Raw genomic sequence first — 27,898 nt, 5'->3', positions numbered from 1 at the left:
TTCACCTGGAAGTGTTCTGAGCCTTCCTACTTTGGGGCATACAAGAAAAACCACTTACCTGGAAGGCAGGAGACACCATTTCTACTTATGCCTTTGCTGACTGTCTCACCTTGAACAAGTTGCTCTACCTTTCATTTAATTCTGCCTTTAGTGTCTTGGAAAACTTTTTTAAGAATACGACTCTGGGGGCAGCTAGGTGGTATAGTGGATAAAGCACCGGCCCTGGAGTCAGGAGTACCTGGGTTCAAACCTGGTCTCAGACACTTAATAATTACCTAGCTGTGTGGCCTTGGGCAAGCCACTTAACCCTGTTTGCCTTGCAAAAAACCTAAAAAATAAAAAATAAAAAGAATATGACTGATTAATTTCTATAAAATCCAAAAAACAAGAAGGAAGAGAGAAAAGGAGCTGGATTAATGAGGGATGGAAAATAATGGCAGTATGGGATCCTGCTTGCATAGTTGAAGCAGGGTTACATGAAAGGGGGAGTATATTGGGACCTCCATGGGCCTTGAATTCAAGAGACCTGAGTTTGACTATTGGTCCAATCCCTTAGTCTATATATGACTCTATGCAAGTCATTTCCTCCTCACTAGTCCTTGTTTCCCCAGATGGAAAATAAAGGAGATGAAGTTAGATGATCTGTAAATTCCCTTCTAGCATTAAACTCTATATTTCAATAGTACTTTGTGCTTTTCAAAGAGCAGCCCTTTCAAGAAATCTGAGGGGTGAGAGGTATAGATATCACTGTCTGCATTCTATAGATTAAGAAATGGTCTAAGAGAAGTAAAGTGACCTTTCTAAGAACACATAGTCATTAAGTGGCAAGACTGAGACTCAAACCTAAATATTCTCAGAGCAGTGCTCTTTTCAACCCATCAGTCTGGGCTTATGGTGATCTTGATGCAGGAGAAAAGAAGCCTTTGCAGAGTTGGGGGGATGTGGAGAGGAGGAGTAACTTTTAGAGAAGCTGGAATTTCAGAAAGAATTCTAAATGAAGGATCCAGAATAAAACACTGCTTAGAAAATCATTTAATGTAAGGAGAGTTGTGAAGAGATAGGAAGAGAGAGTTCTGGGAGGTGGGACTGGGTGGTAGGATAGGTGACATTAAGAGACTGGATTCAGACCACTGAATAAAGGTCTCAGAGCTCAATAAATGTCAGTCAGAGGATTCTTGTGTTCAGATGTCAGGGACAGGATGTATTGTATTGGTAAGTCAGGTGACCTGAGGGTGAAAAGTTTGAACCTGGGACTTAGGCAGGACAGGACCCTACTCCTCAGAAATAGAGCATAGCCTAGAGTTAGAGGCAGGGACCGGGAAGGAGTAGCCAAATGAAACAATGATCTCAGATTTAGGTTTCTGACTTGGAAAGTATGGACAGATAACAAGAACTGTTTGCTTTAAATTCGAGCCAAGTTTACTTCAAGACTGTACTTGTAACTTAGCTCAGTTATATGAAATGTTCCTTCCCCTAAACATCCCTTTCCAGATTCTCTCCCCTTAGAAAACCTGGCAAACATTCTGATTTCCTATGTGCAGAGAAGCCAGAAAAGTAGAATCTTGGAAATGACATTTTATAGAATTTCAGAACTGGAAGGGATGTTAGGAAGCAGAATGTTTGAGGTTAGGGAGTCCAGTGTCCTCTTCTGACAAATGAAGAAACCAGGGCCAAAAATGGGAAGTGATTTGGCAAGGTCACTCCATTCTATAAGCAGCTCTAGATTCAAACTTAAGTCTTCTGATTCCAAGTACAGTGGAAAGGGTGGGTAAAATCCCCAAGTCCCCAGGGAAGAAAAAGAAACGGTGGAAAGCCATGATCCCAGGACCAGCCTGGTTATGGGGAAGGCTATGTCTTCTTTCTATTTCATCTCTCAAAGGGTTCAAGGGAAAGTTTAGGTTAGATGTATCTTTTTTTTTTAAAGGGCACTCCCAGGAGTTGCCCTATTTTGCCACATGCAGATAGGAAACTGTTGTGGAAATACAGGATGTCAGATCTACCTGTTTAGCTCAGTCTCAAACTCCCAGGAGGGAAATAATGAATCACAGTGCTTCTATAGGGAAGAATAATCTCTAATTTGAGGATGGAAAGAGAAAGAGGTGCCAGTGAAAGAGATAAAGGAGAATAATCAAGAAGAAGCATGTTAGAGAGAAATGGCAAAGCAAGACTATAACCCCCTGACCATTATGAATGGAGGATCCTGCTGGTCCTGTGAAAAATCAAAATCAGACCATTATGGGGCATGAAAAATTACTAAGTAACTCTGGAGAGGCATTTCCCCCTTTTAGACCAAGTTGCCACTCCTGTAAAATGAGAGAATTATATATGATTGTCATTCAAGCTGATTTCAGCTCTGATGTTCTATGTTTACTACACTAAGTTCCTTTCCAGCTCCAATATCCTATGTTCTAGGCCCCTTCTAGTTTTAACAATCTCTCTTCTATGTTCTAAGGTCACTTTCAATGTTCTAAGTTCTATTTTCTAAGGTTCCTTCCAGCCCCAACATACTAAAATTCTAATCGAGGTTCTGTATTTCATTTTGACCCATGAAAGCCAGCAAGTTTACACTAATGGAAATCAGTGCCGTCTCCACTTCTACCGTAACTGATTCCTGCCCTATGAGCCACCATGATGCTCAGAGACTCTGTCTAAAAGCCAGAATTAGCCTGCTCAGAAGATCTAGGCTGTTTCCTGCCAAATTCTCCCCTGGGGATCCTAGGTCCAGTAAAGCTGAGGAATGAGGAATTGAGCAGTTCCAATCCCAGATCACAAAGGGGATGTGAATTAGAATCTCCATGACAACATATCCTCTCTTCTCCCTCCCCATTTTAACTACCCTAGACTCTGGCTACCAGGACCTCACCTGCTATACAGACTATATCCAGACTTTGACATGTTTCCTACAAGTGGATCCTGGTCATGCAGAGACCTTCCCAGACCTCACCATTGAGTGGTAAGTGCCAAGGATAGGAAAGGAATGGCGGATGAGAAAGACACACACACACACACACACACACACACACACACACACACACACAGAGAGAGGCAGAGACAAAGAAACAGAGAAAGAGAGAAGAGAGACAGAGATAAGTAAGAGAGAAAGAGGGAGAGAGAGAGAGAGAGAGAGAGAGAGAGAGAGAGAGAGAGAGAGAGAGATACGGTGGGAGGAGACAGAGAGACAGATACATACACAGAGAAAGAGATAGAAAGACAGAGTGACAGAGGAGAGTAAAGGAGTTAGGCAAGAAATTATTTGAAATTTTTTTCCAATTCTGTAAATTCATGGATCATGTTAAGGCTAAGATGAACTACCAATGGCACATCCAAATGAAGGAAATATGCAGCAGATGTTTCATTTTTGTCTTTGTATCAACAGTGCTTGGATATAGTAAGCACTTAGTAGATACTTGTTGATGGATTGACTGGTTCTCAGCAGGCAGCTAGAATAAATTTAATATACTCAGGCACAAACTTTAATTGTTGATGTGAGGTAAAGAAGCACGAGAAATGAGACTGGCCCTTCTACTTGTGGCAAGTCACCTTTCCATCAAGCCTAGATGTGTCTCTTTTTATACCACCATTTCTTTGTAGTTCCACTCCCAGCCCTTCCTCCCCGTGTCCAGAAGAACAAAACAAATCTCTTCCATTTGAAACCCCTTCAACCACATGATCACAGTTTTTCTTCTCTAAACTAAATACCCCATACAGAGGCCATGAACTCAAAGCCTTTAACCTTCCTAGCTGCCCTATTCTAGACAATCTCCAGTTTATTGAGTTCTTTTCTACAATGTGGCATCCAGAACTGAAAAGAATGCTCCAGATATGATTTAACTAGGGCAGAGAACACCAGAACTTGACAGCATATCCCCTTTTCATGAAACCAGAGATTACATTGGCTTTCCTGATTGCCATATCATACTATTGACTCATATTGACCTTAAAGTACCCTGAGACTCCCAACTCTTTTTTTAAAAAGATAAGCTACTTTCCAGCTATGCCACATGGAATCATAAAATTTTAGAGCTTTACAAATCTTCTTGTTCCAATATTGATTTATCAGAGGGAACCAAGGCCCAGGGAGATGAAGAGATTTTTCTGAAGTCAAACTCAGCTATTCTGCCTCTAGATCTGGTATTCTTTTCAGTATACCATCCCATCTACCATGATGGTCTAGAAACCATACCATATGGGGCACAGGACCTGGAAAAGAGGAGAGTCTGGGATGGTATAAGAGCAGTCTTCAAATATCTGGAGGTCATCATTTCCTAGGAGGATTGGGTCCTAGTTTTTCCCTGTATAACTAAGGGGATTTTAGAGGGAAGTGGGTAGAAGGAAGATCTTTCCCCCTAATTGGCATCATTCATTAAAGGAATAAGCTGCCTAAGAAGGACATAAATTCCCAGACTATAAAGGCCTTTCAGGAGAGGTTCCATGCCCACTTATCAGAGATGTTCCAGTAAAGGGAGAGATTGGGCTATATGACACCTTTGAAGTTCTTCCAAGCTCTTTTGACATTATGATACTAAAACACATCAAACTACCTGTAGATTGGGAGATGACTGGAATTATGTTTATTGATGTTTGAAGGAATGATGCCTATGAAGAACTGGAGGAATTCACTAACTCTTGTAGCTTCCACCGATCTACTCACAACCAGACCCATATGCAGTATACATGTCACATGGATGTATATAAACTGATGTTAGATGATGAATTCAATGTCACCATCACAGACAAGCTAAGCAATAGCTCTATCGAGGAAAGACACTTCCACTTCATTCTGGCTCAAAGCAGTAAGTATCATTGGGGAAAATCATTGGGGAAAGAGATTGACATCTCTCTCTCTCTCTCTCTCTCTCTCTCTCTCTCTCTCTCTCTCTCTCTCTCTCTCTCTCTCTCTCTCTCTCGTTTCTCTGTCTCTGCCTCTGCTTCTGTCTCTGTCACCTTCCCTCCCACCCTTTATCTCCTCCTTTGCACTTTGCTCCTATCTCCACTTCCCAATCTCCTCATTGTCATGTCTTCCCTGAATGATGCTATTTATTGAACCTTTCTTGATTCTACTCCTGATGTCCCATCAAAACTAACTTGCCTTGTATTCCATCCCTTTGGGACTTTAATATCCTTCAGTTGTTATTCAGCTAATCCCAAGAAATCAATCCATATTACTACAAATAAAAACTTACATCTATATCTATACATCTTTTTTTTTTTGGATTTTGCAGGGCTGGGTTGGGGTGGCTTGCATGTCACATGGCTGGGTGATTGTTGGGTGTATGGGGCCGGATATGGGCTTGGGTGCTCCTGGCTCCAGGGCTGGTGCTCCATCCACTGAACCACCTGCCAATACCTACAATTATTACTATTATTTTTTTAATTTTAATTTTAATTTTTTTCTCTCCCCTTTACTTTATCCCTCAAGTAAGTCTATATTTTTGGGGGGAAGGAGGTATTTTGTTTACTCTTAAACAAGAATATTTTATTAATGTATAAAAAAACATTATTTGTACAAAATGAGAATAAATAAATATTAAATTAGAAAAAATAAAAAAATAAAAATTGGAGATACAAAAAATACATCTATACATCTTACAATTTATAAGGCATTTTCCCCTTCATTGTGTTATTTGATCTCAGAAAAATAATGTGAATTAAGTAATTAGCTAATATGGGTCTTCACCTTATTTTACAGAGGAAGAAACCAAATTTCAGAGTTAAGTGACTTGACCAAGATCACATGGTTAGCAGATCTTGAATCCAAACTCTAACCCTTCTGCTGCTTACTAGAGATAAGATTTGGAACAAGTCACTTTACCTCTGTACCTCATCCATCAAATTTGCATTGACTATTTCATAGGTTGCTGAGATGATAGACTCTGGTCAAGTTTAACCACTGTAGGACTCTGGACAAGTCACTTAATCTCTACCTATATCAGTTTCCTCAACCATAAAATAGAGATAATAGCACCTACCTCAGGGAGTAAGGATCAAAAAAAGTGCCAATGCCTGACTTGTAATAATTTTGGTTATCTTCTCCCTTTTCCTCTCAAAAGCTCATAGATTTAGAACTGGAGGGAATCTTAAGACTATCTTTCTAGCTAATCCAATCCCCTCATTTTATAATCAGGAAATTAAGGATTTCCTAAATGGCTAGCCCTAAGTAGCATAGGTAGAAAGTGGCATAGTCAGGATTTTAAAAAACCAAATCCAATGCTCCTTCCATGAGATTTAGTCAGCAGAAGGAGAGGTAGCCTATAGCTTTCCTCTTGCCTACCTCATCAATTGTTCATAAACTGGAGCTTGTCCATAAAAGGGCAACTTGGGTAGTGATGAACTTTGAGTTCAAGCCATATAAGGATCAGTGGATGGAACTGGAGATATATGGCATGAACAAGAATAATTGTCTTCATATGTTTGAAGGGTTTAGATTTTGTCTGCTTGGTCCATGGATAGAGGGGGAAAGGGCCAAGGGCAGAATTAAGAAATGTTTCATAATTCTTTATGTGTGACAATGGTGAAGTTGTTTTCCAGAGTAGTTGATAAATTTATAGACAAGGAAACAGTCAGAAGAGTCCTTCCAAGCTGATTACAGTGATGCAATGGAAGGAGCCTGGGTATGGGATCAGAAGACCCAGGGTCAAATGCTGCCTGTGCCCCAATATATATATATATATATATATGTGTATACACACACACACACACACACACACACACACACACACACACATATATATATATATATGTATATATGTATACACTACTTTTGAGACTTACGCCTCCTTAGATCCAAAGTGTTGGGGTTATGTTAGATGATCTTTGAGATTCCATCCAGCTCCCTAAATTTATAAGCCATATGAGCCATCTCTTCTTCAGAAGGGAATCTGCATTTGGACCAGGGTTTGTTGGAGCTAAATTGCCTTAACCTTGGGAGTTCTTAGCTTAGGATCTATATGATAGAGTTCACGAGATCTGTAAACTTGGATGGGGAAAAAAATCTCTCTCTCAATATATATATTAACCTCTAACATTTCTATCAATTATTTAAAGATATTATCATGAGAATGGTATCATAGACTTCACCAGACTGTCAAAGAGATCCATGACCGACCTCCCCCCCGAAGTTTAGGAACCTTCCTTTAATCCAAAGAGAGGACTAGACATCCTGATTCTGTCACTGAGTAGTTGAGTGACTTATGACAAGACTGTTTCCTCACTCCAAGACTCAGTTTCCTCCTCTGTAAAAAGGAGTTGAATTGGACAATCTCAAAGACTCCTTCTAGCTCTAATTTTTACATCCTAGGTCCTTTATGTTTTAAGACTCCCTACTTTTCTCTTCTATGATTTAATAGGTAAAAATAGAGAAAGGGTACTAGATTTGAAGGACTGAGTTTGAAATTCCAGCTGTTTTCTTTTTCATTCTTTCATTCTCTAAAGGATAAAGTGCAGAGCACCATGCTAGCTACTGAGGGAGATATACAAAATCTAAATTTTGCACATACAGTCACTACTCTCCTGAATATTAGGGTCTAATAGGAATAGAAGATATAGAGACAACTATGCTACAATATTACAAGATTATAATAAAACATTTTGTGAAGGTTTTGAATGGGAAATATTTGAGTAGATCTCAGAAGAAGCTTTTCAATTGGGATTTCGGGTAGGGGTATGAATTTATCGAGTAAGTAGGAGAAAGGACCATATTTCTGGTTTAGAAAAGTATGGTGATAGAAAGACATATGGTATGTAGAAGTAGTGAGTTGGATAATGTGCTGGGTCTGGAATCACCAAGACCTGAGTTCAAGTTCAGCCACTTACACTTTCTAACTGTATGACCCTACGCAAGTCATTTAACTTCTGTTTGCCTCAGTAAATGAGAATCAAAACAATACTTAGAGGATTGTTATGAGGATCAAATAAGTTAATATTTATAAAAAAGTACTTATTTAGTATAGTGCCTGATACATAGTAGACACTATGTAATTACTTATTCTCTTTCCCTTCCTTTACCCATATTCAGAGGGCTACAAGTTACCCAGTATGTCTGTAGTCTATATGCAGCACATGAAGGGGACAAAAATGAGATAAACTTTAAAAGGTATTATGGGGTCAGGTTACTCTGGGCCTTCAATCTGACAAAGAAATGTGACTTTCACTACTGAAAATTTTTGAGCAGAAGAGGAACTTAACTAATTTTGTGCATCAGAAGGATTAGCCTGGTAGCAAAATGTTTCTCCCATGGGAGGCAGCTAGGATATTATGCAAAGAATCCTGAATTTGAAGAGAACAGGTTACAATGTGACCTAATTTGGGGAATTCCCTTCCCCTCTTTGGGGCTCCATTTTCTCCTTTGCAAAGTTGAAGGTATTTGGTGGAGATGATCCTGGAAGTTCCTTCTAGCTCTAAATCTTAGAAATTCTCTGATTCTATTTCCTTGTCTATAAATTTATCAACTACTCTGGAAAACACTTTCTCATTTTCACATGTAAAGAAAGCACCATGAAAACATAAGCTAAGAAATAGGAAAAGATCCCTTCAATATTGGGATCTGTTGCCTTTCTGGCCCAAGACCCACATGCAGGGATATTTCTTGTGTCAGCATTCAGGTGTTGGGGACAGTGTCCAGAGAGAGGGGGAGGAGGAGGAGGAGAACAGCAACATCACAGCTTCTTCACAGGGTGAAAGACCATGAGACAGGCAAAGGAAAGTGCCAGTCACGGCAATGTCTTCTTTGCATTTGGTTTGGTTTTATTTATGTAGGTCTCTAATCTGGGCCCTGTGGTTTTGAATTTCTGAATCTTGTTTCTTTTCTTTCTTTTTTTTTCTCTCTCTCTCCTCATTCTTCCCCTCTTGTGACCCCACCTCCACCCCTTACCAAAATCACTGGTAGGAGGTTGGGGCTGGAGGCCAGAGCTGGAAATTATTTGTAGCATGCTAAAAAGCCTCTGGCTCCTTTTGTTCTTGGATTCACAAAAATAAAGCTGATTTGTGTTATCATAATGACTGGTGTCTTCCAATGTGAGCAAACTTAATTTATGAACATCAGGATATAGTTTTCCAATATTTCAATAGATTTGTGGTTTTTCAGGTATAAGGATAAATATGAATCAAGAAATGGGGATGAAAAACATAGGGAATAGGGTAGGAGTTTTCTGGTTTAGTAGAGGCATACCATACATACATGGATAGATTGTGAAGACAAGTGATAGGAGACAAAGTTAAAAAGTATTGATCTTAAGTATCCATCCTTCCAATCCGTGAGATAATTGTCCAGATCCTTCCTCAATCAGTCACTTTAATGCTTTGGGTCTCAATTCCCTAATTTGTACATGGTATTAGTTTCAGAAATCTCTAAGTTTCTTTCCAGTTCTACTGTTTTTATGCTATAATACAACAGTTCTCAAATTTTTTGGCCCTTTTACACTCTTAAAAATTATTGAAGACCTGAAAGAGTTTTTGTTTATCTGGATTAGATCTATGAATATTTATTGTATTTGAAATTGAAACTGATGAATATTATATTTATTTATTCATTTAAAATAATAAACCCATTAGAGTTAACATAAATAATATTTTTATAAATAAAATTTCTAAAACAAAATAAATTTGATGAAAGGGTAGCTTTTTTATACATATTTTCACAAATCACTTTTTGTCTAGCTTAATACAAGATAATTGGATTCTCATACTTGTTTCTGCATTTAATCTGTTGCTTTATATTGTCTTAGTTGACCTAAATGAGGAAAATCTGGCCTCAAAAAGATATGTAGTTGGAAAAGGGAGGAGTGGTTTAATATTCAAATAACATCTTAATATTTGACTTTGGGGCAGCTAGGTGGCACAGTGGATAGAGCACCAGCCCTGGAGTCAGGAGGACCTGAGTGCAAATCCAACCTGGGACACTTAGTAATTGCCTAGCTGTGTGGCCTTGGGCAAGCCACTTAACCCCATTTGCCTTGCAAAAATCTAAAAAAAGTATTTGACTTGGCATCATATCATGAAAGAGGTCATGGGGACACTTTGAGATCTGGGGACCATACTTTGCAAACTGCTATTCTAACATTCTATTTTCTAAGATCCTTTCCATCTCTGACATTCTACAGAAGCCCTTAGAGCATCTTCTTTAACACATGTATTCCCCTTTTGCCTCCATTTAGGGTATTTTGAAGGTCAACACTACTCAAAACTATAGCACAAAACCATGAGCCCCTAACAATGTGTTTTCTTTTACCAACCATTCAGAAAATACATTAGAGTAAATAAAAGCTATTTATTTAAATGCCTTAGCCAGTATAGTGAAGAAATTACCTGAATGTTCACTGTGGGTACACTATATTACTAGTGAGGTAGGATACACATACATATAAAGAAAACCCTTGAAATGAGATGCAATGAAGAGTAGACTTAGAGGGAACACATTGAGAATAGTATGAATGAAGAAGCACATACTAGCAACCCATTTGGTAAATCCATACTGGTAGGCATACAAATAGGGAATACTTGTTGGGGGGAGTACAACTCTGACATTGGCCACTACAGGACTAATGATATCTTTTGGTGATGGCTTCACTTAGTTCTCTGTGAGTGTAACTGTGATAATTTCATGGTTGCTAGTGATCATGCCATCTTTACTGGCATTGTTGTGCTAGTTGCTATTGGGTATCTGTACCAGTCAGTGTTTCCTTTTGCTACCAATTTCTGAGCTTCATCTGAAAGGGGCATCTGATAGCTGTCTCTCTGCTCCTGTCTGCTAGGGTGCAGTGATGAGCAAGACAAACTAGTATCTCTTTAGGCATGGCCGGAGCTAGGAGCCCCTATACCCAACTAAGAGATGAAAAAACCAAAACTCTCAGGCTAAGATTAAGTTGTTTCACTTAATTCTTTGTGTCTTGAGAATGAATTTCAGTCTATCAACCTAGTCATCTGATAAGGTTAGACCTTCCTAGTAACTCATATTTATCTTCTTACAAAGGTCCTGTTCTCCCCAAACCCATTTAAGAGTTGTCCAACAGGTGCTTGTAGAAACTGGGGTACATAGCCCCCTTACTGCATTCCCCAAATCCTTGCTGACTCCGAATGAAATTTGATTTGAGTCAAAAATAAAAGGAAATATAGGAGGTCAAGGTCACTGACCTCTACCCTCTGAATTGTAAAATTAATCAGTCAATGAATATTTCTTGAATTCTTACTATTCTGCTCAGTGCTGGAAGGGACTTTAGAGATGATGCTGTACAGTACCCTCATTTTTCATAAGGGAAAACTGAGACCAGAAAGTTAAGGTGATTTATAAAAAATTACTAATCTCCTTAAAATTACAAATGCTCCTTAAGCTATGAACAGAATATCCCTTTAGTTCGTTCTTCTGTTTCGCATTTAAAGTCATTCAGAATCTGGCTTCCTACCATTGTATTTAATTAGAAAACAAATTAATTTAATATAATTAAAAAAAAAGAATCTGGCTTCCTCCCATCTTTCCAGGTTGATTACATACCCCAGAACTCTATGGTCCTGTCAAACTATTATCTCACACAAGATATTCTATCTTTTGCTCCTTTGCATGTAATTTGTGGCTTATCTCCATTCCATTTTCTTTCTTTCTTTTTTTTTTTGCAAGGCAATGGGGTTAAGTGGCTTGCCCAAGGCCACACACCTAGGTAATTATTAAGTGTCTGAGGCTGGATTTGAACTCAGGTCTCCTGACTCCAGGGCCGGTGCTCTATCCACTGCACCACCTAGCTGCCCCCTCCCCATTCTATTTTCACATCTGCCTGTTGGAACCTCTAGATCCCTTCTGTTTCCAGATTTTCCTAGTTGTATTTTCTCCTCTACATCTCCCTTAAATTACTTTTCATTGGGGCAGCTAGGTGGCACAATGGATAGAGCACCGGCCCTGGAGTCAGGAGGACCTGAGTTCAAATCCAGCCTCAGACACTTAGTAATTGCCTAGCTGTGTGGCATTGGGCAAACCACTTAACCTCATTTGCCTTGCAAAAACCTAAAAAAAAAATTTTTTTTAATTGCTTTTCATTTTTTTACATGTGTGTTGTACTCATTTATATGTATATGATGTTGGTTCCAGTAGAAGGTAATTTCTTTAAAGGCAGGGACTGAATCCTTTTTGCCTTTCTATTGCAGGTATCAACCTACAATGTTTTCCATCTATCTATGAATATATATCTTTCTTTCTTCCCAGTTAAGCCATCTCCCCCTTTCAATGTGACTGTGGCCTATTTTGGAGATTATAACATTTCCTGGAAAACCCTCTATGAAGAGCCTCAATACTACGCATTACAGAACAAGCTACAATATGAGCTGCGCTACAAAAAACAACAGGATTCCTGGATGGTAAGAAATCTTCCAGAGAGAATGGTGATTGTCTTGTCACAGAATAAAGAATGTCAAACCTATAAGGAGTCTTAGGATTTAGTATGTCAGCATACATTTATTAAATACTAGGCTTCTAGTCTCTGAGGACATAAAGACAAAAACAAAACAGTTACTGTCCTCCAGTAGAGTGCTGGGAGATCTCATGTATACACAAATAAATTGGTAAAAGAAGGTTCCAACAATCAGAAGGATCAAGAGAGGCTTTGATTGAATAGGTAGGATCTGAGGTGAACCTTGAGAGAAACTAAGGATTCTGGGAGACATACATGAGAAAGGAATTCATTCCAGCCTGTGCAAAGGTAGGATAAGGAATGTCAAACTTGGGGATTAGTTATTGAATCAGTTTGGCTAGAATGTCAGGATAGTATGTCAAGGGAATTAAGATGAAATAGTTTGAAAAGTTAAGTAGAAACTATGTTGGGGAGGAGACTATATTGATTTAGAGACAATAGGAATTGCCTCTTTTGAAACAATTTTTGAGCAATTTTCAAACAATTCATCAGTCAACAAGAATTAATTAAGGGCCTTAAGAAGTAGAAGGGAGGCGGCTAGATGGTAGTGGATAAAGCACAGGCCTTGGAGTCAGGAGTACCTGGGTTCAAATCCTGTCTCAGACACTTAATAATTACCTAGCTGTGTGTCCTTGGGCAAGCCACTTAACCCCATTGCCTTGCAAAAAAACCTAAAAAAAAAAAAGTAGAAGTTTTGTTAGGAAATGAAGACTTCTAGAACACTTGGTTTACTCTACAAGATTATTATCTTGCTATGACATTTTGTTACACCTTCTGAAGGTAAATAACTAGTGTGTGTTCTTTAAAGGTGAACCCCAGTGTTATGGGAAAGGTAGGGAGGAACAGTGTAGGTGAAAGTAACTGACCTGAAATGTCATGATAGTAGCAGGACTAGAACTCCGCAAAACTGACTCCAGCCTAGGACTTTTCACTAAGATAGTAAAGGATAGGAAGGTGACTTCAATGAAATAGAGAGCTTCCTAGTAAGGAAATTCCTACTCTTCTAATGTAGTTTGGAATCTTCTCTACGACTTCTAGTCTTCAAGAGTTGCCTAGAGGGGCGGCTAGGTGGTGCAGTGAATAGAACACTGGTCCTGGAATCAGGAGTACCTGGATTCAAATCCAGCTTCAGACATTTAATAATTACCTAGCTGTGTGGCCTTGGGCAAGCCACTTAACCCCATTTGCCTTGTAAAAACCTAAAAAAAAAAAAAGAGTTGCCTAGAACAACTTTAAAAAGTTAAGCAACTTGCCCAGGGTCACACAGCCAGTAGTTATGAGATGGGAGGACTTGAACCCAGTTCTTCTTGGTTTTGAGGTCAATGCCCTATCTATCATAATACTTCTGAATATGAAGGAGGAAACGTGTAAGCAGCAATGAGATCCCACATGTTCTCTACCCTCAGAGACCTTCAGAGATAAAATAGCTATGTTTGAATATGGACAGTACTTTTGTCAGGGGAGAGGACTAGATTGGCTGAGCTCTTGGGATCTATTTTAGCCTTTAACAACACTTTGCATGTTTTGGCAGACTCAGACCATCAGGTTCATCTCAGTAGACTTGAAGTCAGTGTCACTCATGTCCTTGGAATTACAGAAGGGCTCAGTCTATGAAATACAAGTTCGAGCTCAGCCTCAGCCCTCTTCACTCTGCAGTGGGGTCTGGAGTGAATGGAGTACTTCCACCTTCTTCCAGACCCAGCCAGTGGGTGAGTATGAAGCCATTGTATCCCCTCTTCCCTGGCTGGGAGCATCATCTTCTGGCCCATTACCCTGACTTTAAGTTTCCTTGACCAAATTTTCTGAGTTCAGAAACCCCAAGACTCTTTTAGTATGCTTCTAACTATTTGGACCCCAGTCTATCTATTGAGGTAGTCAGTCAGCCAATCAATTTATCACTCACTGAGAATGTTATCTGTCAATCACTCTTCAAGGTTGTCAGGCAACCAGTAACTAACTCAACCAATAAGTCAGTTATTTAATCAGTGCTAGCTGGGCAGTCAGTCCTATTATCAGCAGGACAGCTAGCTAGTTCTTTGGTTAGCCTCATTCACTCAATCACTTAACTACTCACTGTCAGTCAGTCAATCAGCCAACTAATTGAATGATCAAACCAACCAGGCAGTTGATGAGTGAATAAGTAAGCTGATGGTCAATTAAATCAGAAACATTTTCTTAGCCCTGACTGCACTGAAACCAGGAATAGATACCATGGTGAGGGTCACACTCAGAAGTCAAAGCTTATTATAGTCTGAGAGGACCCCTGGGTGATTAAAAAACCTCTATCCCCATTCCTCCCACTTCTGTTCCCATTACTTTTCCCCTATCATGCCTCTTCCCATTCCTCCAAACCATCCTCTTTCCTCAGTTCAGAGGAGGGTCTTGAATTCTGATCCATTTTACTTTATTCCTCATGAAGAAGAAGAGAAAATAGACTGGTTTTCGTGGGTATTTCTCATCTCATCCCCCGTGGCCATATTTGCTTTACTAGCTGGATGGAAACTGACACAGAGGTGAGAAAACCAGGGGACCCTGGGAAGAATGGGGTTGGGACTGGGGGACAAAAGCTGAAGGAAGAGCTAGCATAGACCAATCAATTAATGAGTCAATCAAAAAGCTTTTATTAAATATCTACTGTGCCAGGCATTGTGTTAGACCCTGGGGGTCACAAATGTCAATGAAACAGTCCCTCCTTGCAAGATTACTTTTGTATTGGGGGGGGCAACGAGGACATAGATAAGTATACACAAGATAAATACAAGTAAATAAAAATAAGGTAGTCTCGGTGGGAAGAAATTAGCAGTTGGAGGAATTAGGAAAGACTTTCTGAGGAAGGGAATACTTGAACTATTTCTTGAAAGAAGAGGAATTCTACGAGGCTAAGGTGGAGGGGGTGTTTCAGGATTGTGGTAGAGTCAATGCAAAGGACTGGAATGAGGAAGAGTGAGTGAGAAGTACAAAGAAGGCTAATTTGGTTAGATTACAGAACTCAGGATAAGGAATAATGTCCAATAAGATTGGAAAGTTGTAAAGGGCTTTAAAAGATAAATGGGAAATTATGTTTTATACTAGAGGTCTTTTAAGTAGAGGAATAGGGATCCTTTTGAGTAGAGGAATGACCTGGTCTGATCTGGGCTTAAGGAAAATCACTTTTAATGATAGATTGAAGTGGGAAGAAGTTTGAGGAAGGGAACCAATCAGAAGGCTGCTGTACCGGGGGGAGGTGATGGGGCCCTGAATTTAGGTGACAGCTGAGTGAGTAGAGGGAAGAGGTCAGATGTGAGAGATATTATGGAGGCATTTATACACCAAGATTTGGCAGCTGGTAGGAAATGTGGGGAGAGGGGGAAGGCAAAGTGAGAAGTTGAGTGTAACACCAAGATTATGATACTGGGAGGTTGGAAGAAAAGTGGGAAGAATGGTTGGAAGAGGGAAGGGTTTGAAGGTCAAGATGAGCAGCACATTGAATTTACAATATCTCCAAAACATTAAGTTTGAAATGTTCAACAGGATAAAGTGGGAGTAGGTGGGAGAATATTATTGCTATAGGAGTTTTAGAGAGAGTTTAGTAAAAACAGTAACAGAGCATCTGCATCATACTTTATAGTTACCCCAAAATACTTTATTCATTGAAAGAGAAGAATACCAAAAACCCCCAAATAATCCAAAGTAACCCATGGGAGGAGGAAGAGAGAGTTTGCTTTGGGGGGAGGTGTCACAGAAAAAGAAATACAAATAGATCGAAAATAGAAATAGAGGAATTGGAGAAAGGGAATGGTATCAGCAACAAGGAGGTCCAGCAGAAGCTTCTTGTAGGAGTCAGGTACTTATGCTGAATTTTGAAGAAAGTCAAGAATTCTGGGGCAGAATCGGGGAGTTAGCATATTCAAGGGCTTTGCACAAAGTAGAAACTTAATACATATTTGTTGGAATTGAATTGAAAAGGTCATGGGGTGGGGAGAGGGAATAAAAATTTATTAATTTTTTTAGTTTTTGCAAGGCAATGGGGTTAAGTGGCTTGCCCAAGGCCACACAGCTAGGTAATTATTAAGTGTCTGAGGCCAAATTTAACTCAGGTATTCCTGACTCTAGGGCCAGTGCTGTATCCACTGCGCCACCTAGCAGCCCCTGGGAATAAAAATTTATATAAAGTTTATTGAAGTGTTAAGCACCATTATTTTTAGAAATGTGATCACATTTGATCCTAGAATGTGGTTCATGTTCTTCCATTAACTAAATGTGTTAATCTTGGTGGGGGGGCTCTTCCCTTCTTTGGGTCTCAATTTCTCCCTATGTAATATAACTGGGTTGAAAAAGAAAGAATCTCTAAGGTCCCTTGTTTAACATTCTATGGGTCTAGAAAAGGCTCATTTCTATTTGATGAAGGTGCTGAGAATGGTAGCTAAGATCCTCTCACCTTTGTCTCTGTAAAAGAAACAATAAACCAGTAGAGGGATCTTTAGTTCCTGGAGATTTTATTTTTTTCAATTAAGCAAAATATAGCATGGATAATAAGCAAATTACATGCTAAGTTCATACAGATTCAATGTAAATAACAACCAGATGTGTCAGAGAAGAGCAATAAGTATGGTTTTTTTTGGAGGGACCTACAATATACAGACTACCTTGATCCTGGAGGTTTTGGTAAAGCTGTTCATTTCTTCTGGGCTGACGAGATTGGATGTGGGTGGGTTTCTGTGGCAGTGACACTGGACTGGTCAATTTCTCTGTGAATTAAGTCAAACTATTAGATGGCCTGGCCAAACCTTTGGGGTTCTGGACAATCCTTATCAAGGTAGAATTAAGTGTGACTGCACTAATCTCTCCTCTGTGGAGGTGAGGAGGCTCTAGCTAATCCTTCTTTGCATGTAGAGCTCAGCAGAACATTTTTCTTGGGAGTAAGGTTGGATCTAAATAACCAGAGCAGTCCTTCTGTGGGAACAAGGCTAGGTAGAATGAAGTTAACCAATCTGCCAGTGGCTATGGGCCCACCCTATTGTCTAATACCCCTGACCCTGGTTTGGGTTTGTTTTGTTTTATTTTGTTTTGCTTTGTCTGTTTTTCTCTTTTTCTGACCTTTCAGGCTGTGGAAGAAGATGTGGGTGCTGGTACCCAACCCCGAGCACTTCTTTCAACCCCTGTATTCAGCCCATGAGGGCAACTTTAAGGTACTGGTGACTCAGAGACACAGATAATGTTGTCAGAAAACAGAAACACTTTCCAGGGGCCAGGAGCTGGTGGGAGGAATGGTTTTGTTCTCCACAATGAACTCTCTTGGAGGGGTAGGGGGTGGTGGCAAGATCTCAGAATCCACTAATGGAAAATAACAGACTGGATGAAAAACTCTTGAGGCAAGACTCTCCCTTTCAGTCTCTCCCCTCCCTATCATGGACTTTCCCCCAAATCATACAATCGCAGCATCAAAACTGGAAAGAATCTCAGAGGTTAGTTACCTAGTCTATTTTGTGGATGAGGTTGTTGAGAACTAGAAGGAAAGAGATCAGAGACAGAGCTGGAGTAGCAGCCCATTCTACTGACTCCCAAGCCAGTTCTCTTCCTATTTCAGACTAGTTTTTTATGCTTTTCTTTTACATCTCCTGAGGAGCTTTCCCATATTTGGGGGCCAGAGTTGGGAATTAACAGGAAAGAGTTTATGGTTGTAGCAGATGATAGAAGCTTCTCTCTCTCTCAGGTTACAGAATTGCCATCTTGTCCTCCTAGAAGCCTCTACTCATGAGTTGGGTCTTCATCCAATTATTCATCCCAGGATGATCTCCATCCTGATCCATGAGAGTGAAGCTGTGCTTTGGATAGAGTTGATTTTCGCCAACCTATGACAGGGAGAGAAGGAAAGGGGTGGTGAAAACTTTCCCTCTCTATCCACCAAGGCATGCCTGCTGCTCTAGGGCAAGGAGGAAGAAGCACAAGTGTTACTGCTAATGTTTAGGTAGCACTTTACAGGGATTCACTTGTCTGATCCTTATAACAACCCAGTGAAGTAGGTTTCATTATTATCTCATAGAAAGGACACTGAGGAGGGAAGAGGTTAAGTGACTCACCCAGATTCACACATTTAGTCAGTCAACAAGAATTTCTTATGTGTTTACCATATGTTAGGCATTGTCTAAGTGTATATGTAAAGTTTGTGTAAAAAACAAAAACACAGTCTCTACCCTCAAGGAATTTACATTCTAATGAGGGAGACAATTTGAAAATAATTGTTTGTTAAATATATACAATATAAATGACAGATAATTTTAGCAAAAAGTATTGTGGTAGGGTAGGGTTGAGGGGAGAACTGAGAAAGGCCTGAGTAGGGAGGCAGGAGTTGAACTGAGTCTCGAAAGAAGTTGGGGAACCCAGGAAGCAGAGGTGAAGGTACATTCCAGACAAAGACATGAGTCAATGAAAGGGCAGAGGGTGGATGTGATGGAAGGTAAGGAGGTTGGTGTGCCTGGATCAGAGAGTACATGGAGGGTCAAAAAATGTGAAAATCCTGGAAAGGGTTCAGAGGCCAGCTTGTGAAAGGTTTCAAATATAGACAGAAGGAAGCAAACAGGCTTGTTTAGCAATGTCCCTTTTAGCATGAGTTAGCTTCCTAGACAGTAAGAAGATGAGAAGATGAAAGAGATTAAGGTCCAAGGGACCTCCTAGAGAGTTGGCAGTGGAGTGAAGGTGACCCTGGACACCCAACATTAGTGATAACAGAAGGGCCCTGGGAGTCTGATGAGAGGGAGCAATAGATTGTGAAGTCTAAAGACAAACTTCAGGGCAGCTAGGTGGCACAGTGGATAGAGCACCAGCCCTGGAGTCAAGAGGACCTAAGTTCAAATCTGACCTCAGACAATTAATATTTATCCAGCTGTGTGACATTAGGCAAAGTCACTTAATCCCATTGCCTTGCAAATGAAACAAAACAAAATAAATAAAACAAATAAAGACAAACTTCATCCTTCTTTTATTGGCTCTGCCAGTGCCATTAGCTGAGATGGTCACTATAACCCCTCCTTCCTGCTTTCTACTTCCAAAGCATAGCTTGGTTTTGGTTACACATAGGGGAGATAAAGGAAAGGAGGAAAAAGAAACCATCTGTAAGACATTCACTCACTGGCTACCAGGTAGGGGTGGACACTTACCCAAGATTCCAACAGAAATATGGTTATAGGGGCAGCTGGGTGGTACAGTGGATAAAGCACTGGCCCTAGAATCAGGAGGACCTGAGTTCAAATGTGACCTCAGACACTTAATAATTACCTGTGTGACTTTAGGCAAGTCACTTAACCCTGTTGCCTTGCAAAAAAAATTAAAAAAATAAAATAAATATGGTCTATATAATGAACCCAGCTGAGCAAAAGATGAGTCAGAGGCTGAGGATCAGGTCTCAGTTTCCAGAAGGATTTCCTGTTCTACATGCTATGCTTTAATTGAGGTCAAGGCAGCACTTTCTAGAGAAGAAATGCCAAATCTGTGTTCTTCATCACTCTGAGAGTCAAGAAAGCTGGAGAGAAAAGGAAGGGATGGATTGGGGTCCAGTGTGAAATTCTGAGGGTGAGATCTGGGGAAGAAGCAGTCTGAGGTCTCAGCCTAAGGGGATTTGAGGCAAATCATGGGCATTCTCTAAAGTTCAACTCCATTATCTATCCAATGGTCCTGTCTGTCTGCTTCCCAGGGAACATAGGAAAATATGATCTGAGACCTACTATGCCTTAACTCTAAGGAGGGAAGATGGGAATGGTAGAATATTTAGGCTGCTGGCATAGGACTATGGGAGAGATTTTGGGGGAAAGCCTGGCCTTGCCTGAAAACCACTCTAGTAAATATCTTCTCTATGAAGTCTGTCCTGCCCACAGCAGACCAGATACAAGTAGCAGCTGATGGCTTAGAGGATGAGAATGTTGAATTTGATCAAGGGTCCTTGAGCTAGATTCCTTGAATCCCCAGGGACTGTGTTGATGGATTTTAAGTGGGGTAGAGGGGGGAGATCTGTGAACTTGGATGAGAGAAAAAAACATCTTTATTTCAACAGAATTGGTTTTCTTTGTAATCCTATGCATTTTACTTCATACATTTAAAATATTTTAAAGAAGGAATACATAGTTCTTTCCCAAATTGTCAGGAAGGTTAAGGACACACCAAAAAGGTAAAGCACCACTGGACTAGATATCATCTCTAGGATCTTTTTGAACTCTTAAAAAAAAAAAGCCTGAGTCAATTATTAATTAATTGGCAAATATTTTTAAAGTGCCTACTATATGCCATTAGGAAAGAAGTTAAAGCCCTCTCTCTTAGTGGGGTTATAAGGAAAGTCAAGGATATAGAAGAGGAGAAAGAACCTTTAAAATAACTGGGATTTCGGCTGAGAAGATGCAGTAGCTAAATTAATGAGATTAGAGGAAGATTGGAAGAAAGAAACAGACAGTGGGAATAGGGGTGGGGAATGCTGTTCATTTAAGGAGTAAGGTCTTCCTCCAGGATCATAGACTCATAGATCTAGAGACGGAAGCAACCTCCAAGGTGATTTATTCTAACCTACTCTTTTCAGATAAGGAAACTGATACCTAGGGAGGCTAACAGATTCACCTGTGCTCTCACATACTGTAGACCTTAGAGGTGTGATTTGAACCAAATTTCCCTGGATTAATGTCCTGTGCTATTTCCGCTAGGCCAAGAGTCTCCAGTTTTGTTCCTACCTAAGGCAAATCCAAGCTCATGTTCATTTTCCTCCTTTCTGGGTCACACTATCCAGGTCCCTGCTTAATTAGGGTAAGATTAAAGCTAAGGATGTCTCCAGGAAGTAGAGGACAGCACAAATGATGTGATAAGAAATCATTGGGCACCCACATTAAAGGAAAGTGATGACTGTCTCACACTGGGTCTACTCCATTCATTCACCCAACATTCATTCTTAGGTGCCTGGCCCTAGGCTAGGAGCTGTAAGGGAAACAGATTAATAAGACATATTATTAGTCCAATATGTGGCAGAAAATGGCAGACATATAACTTCAATAAAACAAAGTGACACCTTACAAAATTCTGAGGAATGTCATAGAATTTGGAGCTAGAATTGACCCTTAGAGTTCATTTAGTCCAATAGTTAACAAATAGGGAAACTAAGGCTAAAGGTTAAATGACTTGTCCAACATCTTACTTGTTATAAGTAGAAACCATGGATTTAAACCAAAGTTTAAAGAACCAAGTTCTAACTCCAAAATCTATAAAGAAAAGAGCATCACTTTTAGCAGTGGGGATCAGGGAAAGTTTGAAGGAAGATAGTAGCCTTTTTGAATTGAAACTTGCAGTCTGGACAAGATTTCAACAGGTGGAGCCTGGGCTGGGTGAATGGGTGTTCCAGGCAAAGAAAGAAACATTAGAGGTTCGGAGTAGTCTAGTGTTTCTGAATTATAGCTTTCATAAAGGAGGGTAGCAGGAGATAAGGTCTCACAAGAAAACCTGCCTCATTACTTTAGAATTATGTCTCAGTTTTGACCAAAAATGGTATACTGCAGTTTGACTACCTAACTAGTTCACCTACTTGACTCCATCTCAGTTTCCTGAGGGTTGGATCAGATGGTGCCTACCTTTCCTCAAAGGTCCAACATTTAGTGTTCTATAATTCATAGAAGGACTTTATGGCTGATTTAAAAAATCACATTCTCCAAGAAAGAAGATTGGCTACCAGTAAGGATTTTCCAAAGATGGTAGGGCAGCTGGATGGTATAGTGGATAGATCACCATCCCTAGAGTCAGAAGGATCTGAGTTCAAATTTGACCTCAGATACTTGATCCTTACAAGCTGTATGACCTTGAGCAAGTCACTTAAACCTGATTGCCTCACATCCAGAGATAACTGTAGTTGTCCTGATCACTTCCCTCAAGCCATGGTCTTCTTTGAGAATGAAAAACAAACATCATCATCATCATCATCCAAAGATTGTGTCACTGAAAGCAATTTCAAAAGAATTTAGAGCAAAGGTAGCATTAAAGGAATAAGTGTCTAACTCTACAGGGTGACTTCTTTGAAGGTTCTAACACTAATTTAGATGAATAAGTTTTGGTGTTTTTGAACAGTTAAAAGACTTATAGACATTCTCAAAAAAAAATTTAAAAACTCTTGCAAAGCCACAAATGAGACACTTTTTTCCTAAATTTGTGATTTCAGGGTATATGTAACTATTTCCTGGTAAGGCTTTCCTTTGCTAAAGCAGATCAATGTCTTTCTCTGCCACTTTCAGTCTTAGGCTATTACCTGAGGTCTATGCTAGACCATGTTGCCTTTCAGGTCATTTCGTAATTTTGCAGAGAAGGAAACAAACCTTAGAGAGGTTAAGAAAATCTAAGTTCTGAGATCCAGTGACTTGTCTGGGGTCCAAAAGCTCCTGAGTGGTTAGAACTTGAACCCAGGTCCAGTACCTATCACTACAGCACAGTTTCAGGGTAGCTTCTAATTCAATCCATCCAAAGAGGGAAGAACTTTAGAGAGACCTTGGTAAGGTAACTGAGGATAGTGCAAGGGGCTGAGCCTGTGACCCAGTGACAAGAGTATTGATTAGACATCTGGAAACCTGGGTTCAAATCCAAGCTCTTTGGCTTATTAGTCTTGTGGGTTTGTACAGGTCTGGATTCTTCCTCAGTGGAAAGAGGGCTAGGTGACTTTTTTACTCTGGAATCCCAAATTGTCAGACAACCCTTTGTCTTCTTAAATTGAAAATTGAGACTAAGAGGTAGGAGGTAGAGGGAGATTCAAAGTATTTCTAGAGTGGCTGCCCTGAGCTGGCTTCTTTGTAGATAGACTACAGGACCTCTGGCAGAAATGTCTATATTTTTTAAGGTTCTGAGAGAGAAATAGAAAGCAGCCAGGCAGAGAGAAAGACAGTCAGAGAGAGAGAAACAGAAAGAGTGAGAGAGAAAGACAAAGAGATAGAGACAGAGAGCTCTAGGAAGGTGGGAAGCTTGCAAAATAAGGTGCCTCAACCTACCACTCTGCCAGCAACCTTCTCACCACCCTCATTTCCAAGCCAGCAAGTTATCTCCACAGACCCATTTCTCCTCAAATGTCTGTGGGAGACTCTGGGTCTTGAACACAGAGGATGTGGTGACTTAGAGTGTAGACTCTTAGGGCTGGAAAGAAGTTATTTCATCTGCCTCCTCCACCCCATCTCCCCCTTTCCTCCCCCACCATGCACAGAAACATTTTTGTCAGAGGAGTCATGAGGAAAGCAAACTAGGGTTCCAGGCAGAAGACGTGAGTCCTACTTCTTTCTCTGACCTTTACTAGCTATGTGACATTGTAAACCTTAAGAAGTGCTCTCTGAAAGTGAGCTGTCCTCATAATTTAGTGTCCAGAACAGTGCTCTGCACAAAGTATAGGTGGTGTTTAACATCTCTCTACAGAACTTGTACCTTCAGCCATGAGTCTCAGTTTTCTCAACTCCAAAATGGGGGTAATGCTATTTGCACTGGTTCCTTCTCAGGCTTGTTATGAACACAGCATTTTATAAACATGAAAACATAATAGGAATGTGAACTGTTGATAAACAAACCCTGAAGTTCTTAGTAATCTCAAAATGCTTTTATTAAAAACTCTTGTGATCTAGATGAAGCAGGTGTTCTCCATTTCACAGACAGGTAAATTAAGTCTCAGAGAAGCAACTTACCCAAAGCATCATAGCTGATAAAAAAAAAAAACAGGTCAGGCAGGGATTATAGTCATGATTTTGACTTCTCCTAGATCAGGGTTTTTTTTTTTTTCCCACACTACCAGACTCTAGTTTTCTACTGGTGTTTCTTACAGTGGTCCTCTGGCTTCTGTCTGAACACTTGCAGTGGTGGGAAACTCCCTACTTAGAGATAAGTCATATGTGGTAGCACAGTTTAGATTGCTTTACTTGCCCAAGGCTGGCACTGGAGCAATGCCAAGGGAAGCTGGGGAAGGAAGGTAGAGGACAAATGGTCAGTATCCCCTCTCTGCCCCCAGTACTCATTTCAGGAAGTGGTTGAGGTAAGATATATTATCAGTTACCTAGTGGTTTTCTACTTCTGGCCTGAGAAATCACCAGTACAGTAGTAGGGTTTGAATATGAAAGAGGTGAAACCAGGTGACTTCCAGGGGTAGCAAGGTCTCAGTTTTCTCATCTGTAAAATGGAAGGAATTAAACTATATACAATATCAACAAGATCCTTTTAAGTACCACAATTTCCCTTCTGGAAAAGGGAATAAAAGTCATTAACTACTCCTCTCCCTATCCCCCACTAGCATACACATGCTTATTGGTTATTAGCCCTTTGGCTAATATTAGTCCATGCAGAATGGCCAATGCTGAAGTCCTAGGAAAGCAATAATGCTTATCCTGAGGTAGCTCCCTTGCAAACTCTAGAGACATGGGGGAAGTTGCCTGAGCATTTTGCAAAGGTAGCATCACTTTGTGGGGAAGTGCCAGTTGGGGGATGGGCAGAGCTGGGAAAGAACCTGACCCAGGCTTTGAGAGCTAGAATAGGGATAAAGGCTATGGTCTGAGATCAAAAGACAAAAGGAGGGAAATGAAACATAACTTTGGTGCAAGCCTCTCTCCACTAGCTTGGAAAAAGGCTTCAAGCATAGGCTACTAAGGTGGAGGATTTTTTTTTACCTATAGAAGACAGCATAGGACTTGTCTAACTTCAATACCTTTCCTCAGTTGCCCCAAAGCATCATTATTTACCTTTCTCTTTATCCTGCATAACAAGTAGAAAGGAATAAGTGCTCACAGAAGCTCATATCCATTCAAATGATGACCCTAAGGACAAGAGAGGGTACTAACAGGACTAGAAAAATTGTCAACTTGTCCTTGAGGTTCATGTCATTCTCACCTCCTCATCTTGAACTCTTTCCCCTACTCTACCTGGTCTTTTCTAAATTACTATGTGACTGCACAATCAATCCTCATGTGACAGGATTTTTAAAATGTGGTAACTAGAATTGAATACAGTATTGTAGACAGTCTGGCAGAATCATTTTCAGTTTCTTCATTCTAGAGTTTCTACCTCTTTCTATAATCTAAGATCACATTTTTTTTTTGTTTACCATATTGAGTTATTGACTCACGGAACTTATGGTTCGCTACAATCTCCAAATCTTTTCTACATGTGCTGTGGTCCAGTTATGCATTCTTCTCCCATATTTGTTCAGTTGATTTGTTTTAAATTCATCTAACACTTTTATATTTTGAAAAAAAATTCATGTAATTAATTAGATCATTATTCTGGTTTGTCAAAATCACTTTGGATAATTTGTCTGTTGTCCAACAGATGTTGTTTATCTCTTACATCTAATTCCACATCTTTTGTGAATTGAATATCATTGATAATGTGAATTAAATCATTTAATTCGTTTTAAGTTCATTATGTTTAATTATGCTATTTTCTAACCCGTACTTCTCCATCATGTCCAAAAGAAAAGAAAGAGAAGCTTTGCTAAAAAGCTTTGCAGAAATCTGTGCCTTTAATATTCCCTTGGTTTACCATATCTATCTTTCAGAAAACATTGGTCTGGCATGGCATATTCTTGGCGAAGTCACTCTGGTTCTTGGCAAGCACAGTTTCCCTCTCAAACCATCCCTTTGATAACACATTCTAAAATTTGTCCAGGACTCCATACCAGGCTATGGTTTCTTTGAAAACTGGCCATGTTTACCATCTCCAGGACTGAGTCATCTCTGACTTTTTCCATGATCTTTCAGAGACTATTGACAGTAGCTCAACCATCACATCCATCTGTTCTTTTGGTGCTTTGGGATGCAGTTTGGCCAGATGTGTGGGGTGAATTCATTAAGAGAAGCTAGGAGTTTCCTTTTCATTCTCTTCTTGCCTGTGGTCCTGTTTTCCTCTAGACTTGGAAAACATGTTCCCATGCTGGGTATCTTCAACTTTATTTTCCACCCCACTCCACCTTCTTCTTAGCTCCCTTTTGTATATCATCTTCCCTCATTAAAAGATAAACTCCTTGAGGTCAGAGACTTCCTTTTTGCTTGTATTTGTAACTCCAGAACTTATCATAATCCTTAGCATACAGTAAGCACTTAATAAATGCTTGTTCCCCTCCCTTCCTTTCCTCTTATTTCTTTCCCTCTTTTCATTCCTCCTTTTTCTTTCTCCTTTTTCTCCTTCTTTCCTTTCTTCCTTTCCCCTCCTTCCCCTCCTTTTTCTTTCTCTTTCCCTTCTTCCCTCCTTTCCTCCCTTCCCCTTTTTCTTTCTTCCCTCCCTTCCTTTTTTATCTGTTTATTATCCTGTTCTATTTCTCTATCTTGCTAGCCATTTTTGTTCTATGATTCACAGCCCAAAGATCATTATCTTTATCAAGAAAAAGGAAGCAAAATATGAACTGAGTTTTGTCATCCTTTCTTTATCATCCTTTATCATATTTTCATGCAACCCAAGCAACAATTCAGTTCCTTCTTTGATCTTCTTTCATCCAACAGAACCGGAAAAAAAAAACCCTCAGCATTGGGTTGTTGATTGATTAATCCTTGATCATGGATCCTGAAACATGGTCTCTGAAGGTCTCCTAGCCTAGGTTCCAGTCAGAAAATTGCTATTGTCTGTGGGCCTTGTATAGAATGTTGGATGAAGATTGAAGCTGTTCACAGTCACTTACTTTACATAGGGCAATATAAATCACTGGACTTGAAATGGTGGAGACAAGTTCTAATCCTGCCTCCAACAGTTACAATTGTGTGCCTCTGGGAAAGTCATCCAACCTCCCAGTGCCTCAGTTTCCTTATAAGGGAAGTTGGACTCTATACTTCTTAGGTCCTGTCATCTCAAAATATATGATCCTCTGATTTATTTTTTTAACTTTTCATCTCAACAGAATTGAAATGGGCCTTCCTGGGCAAATCATTGTTCATATTTCTCCATCTTGTCTTCCCATCCATTGACCTATTTGGTTCATGAATTATCTCTAAGAATTAGGTAGTGCCCTTATTATTATCTGAATCTGATGAGTAAAGAGACCAAGCCTCAAAGGGGCTAAATGAATGCCTGTGTTCATGGCGGAATCCCACAGTTCAAAAGAGGTCTCTGACCTAAACCATGCCTGAGTTAGAATCTCCTTAAGAAGTACTCATTTACCTGGAGGTGGAGGTTGGAGGATGGGAGGAGGCAACTTTGAAGAAGAGCAGCCATCTGCTCAAGGGATGAGGCAACAGTTGACTTTTCTCACATGAACACCATTTGCCCAGCTGCTATTGTTGCCATTGATTCCACAGTTTTGCATCCATTTTCTGTTTCCTGTCCCTATTGCCATTTAAAACAGGTGTTTGACATTATAGCCTGGCATAGCGGGAAGAGTCACTAACATTGGAGTCAAGAAGGACTTGAGTTTTAATTTTGCCTCTGATATTTTACTTGTGTGGCTAATGAGATTTTGCTGCTGTTGTTCAGTTGTTTCAGCTGAGTCCAATTCTTCATGACCCCATTTAAGGTTTTGATGTTTTCTTGACAAATACACTGAAGAGCTTTGTCATTTCCTT

General features: G+C 39.9%; 1 protein-coding gene across 3 annotated transcripts in view; it reads left to right on the top strand.

The window, feature by feature from the left end:
- Window positions 1–27,898, top strand: part of IL21R (interleukin 21 receptor) — a 54,743-nt gene that overhangs the window by 11,570 nt on the left and 15,275 nt on the right. For 2 of the 3 annotated variants that reach the window (XM_074197390.1, XM_074197392.1), the window contains 6 exons: window positions 2,842–2,953; window positions 4,588–4,793; window positions 12,188–12,339; window positions 13,924–14,101; window positions 14,812–14,905; window positions 17,476–17,560. In XM_074197390.1, coding sequence (XP_074053491.1) covers window positions 2,842–2,953; window positions 4,588–4,793; window positions 12,188–12,339; window positions 13,924–14,101; window positions 14,812–14,905; window positions 17,476–17,560 — 827 coding nt within the window. The remainder of the gene's footprint in view (window positions 1–2,841; window positions 2,954–4,587; window positions 4,794–12,187; window positions 12,340–13,923; window positions 14,102–14,811; window positions 14,906–17,475; window positions 17,561–27,898) is intronic. The other variant, XM_074197391.1, reaches the window with a different exon arrangement.

Source organism: Macrotis lagotis, chromosome 8 (assembly GCF_037893015.1).
Source record: "Macrotis lagotis isolate mMagLag1 chromosome 8, bilby.v1.9.chrom.fasta, whole genome shotgun sequence".
Taxonomy (NCBI): domain Eukaryota; kingdom Metazoa; phylum Chordata; class Mammalia; order Peramelemorphia; family Peramelidae; genus Macrotis; species Macrotis lagotis.
The sequence above is the reverse complement of the archived record's forward strand: the minus strand, read 5'-3'. Positions and strand labels throughout refer to the sequence as shown.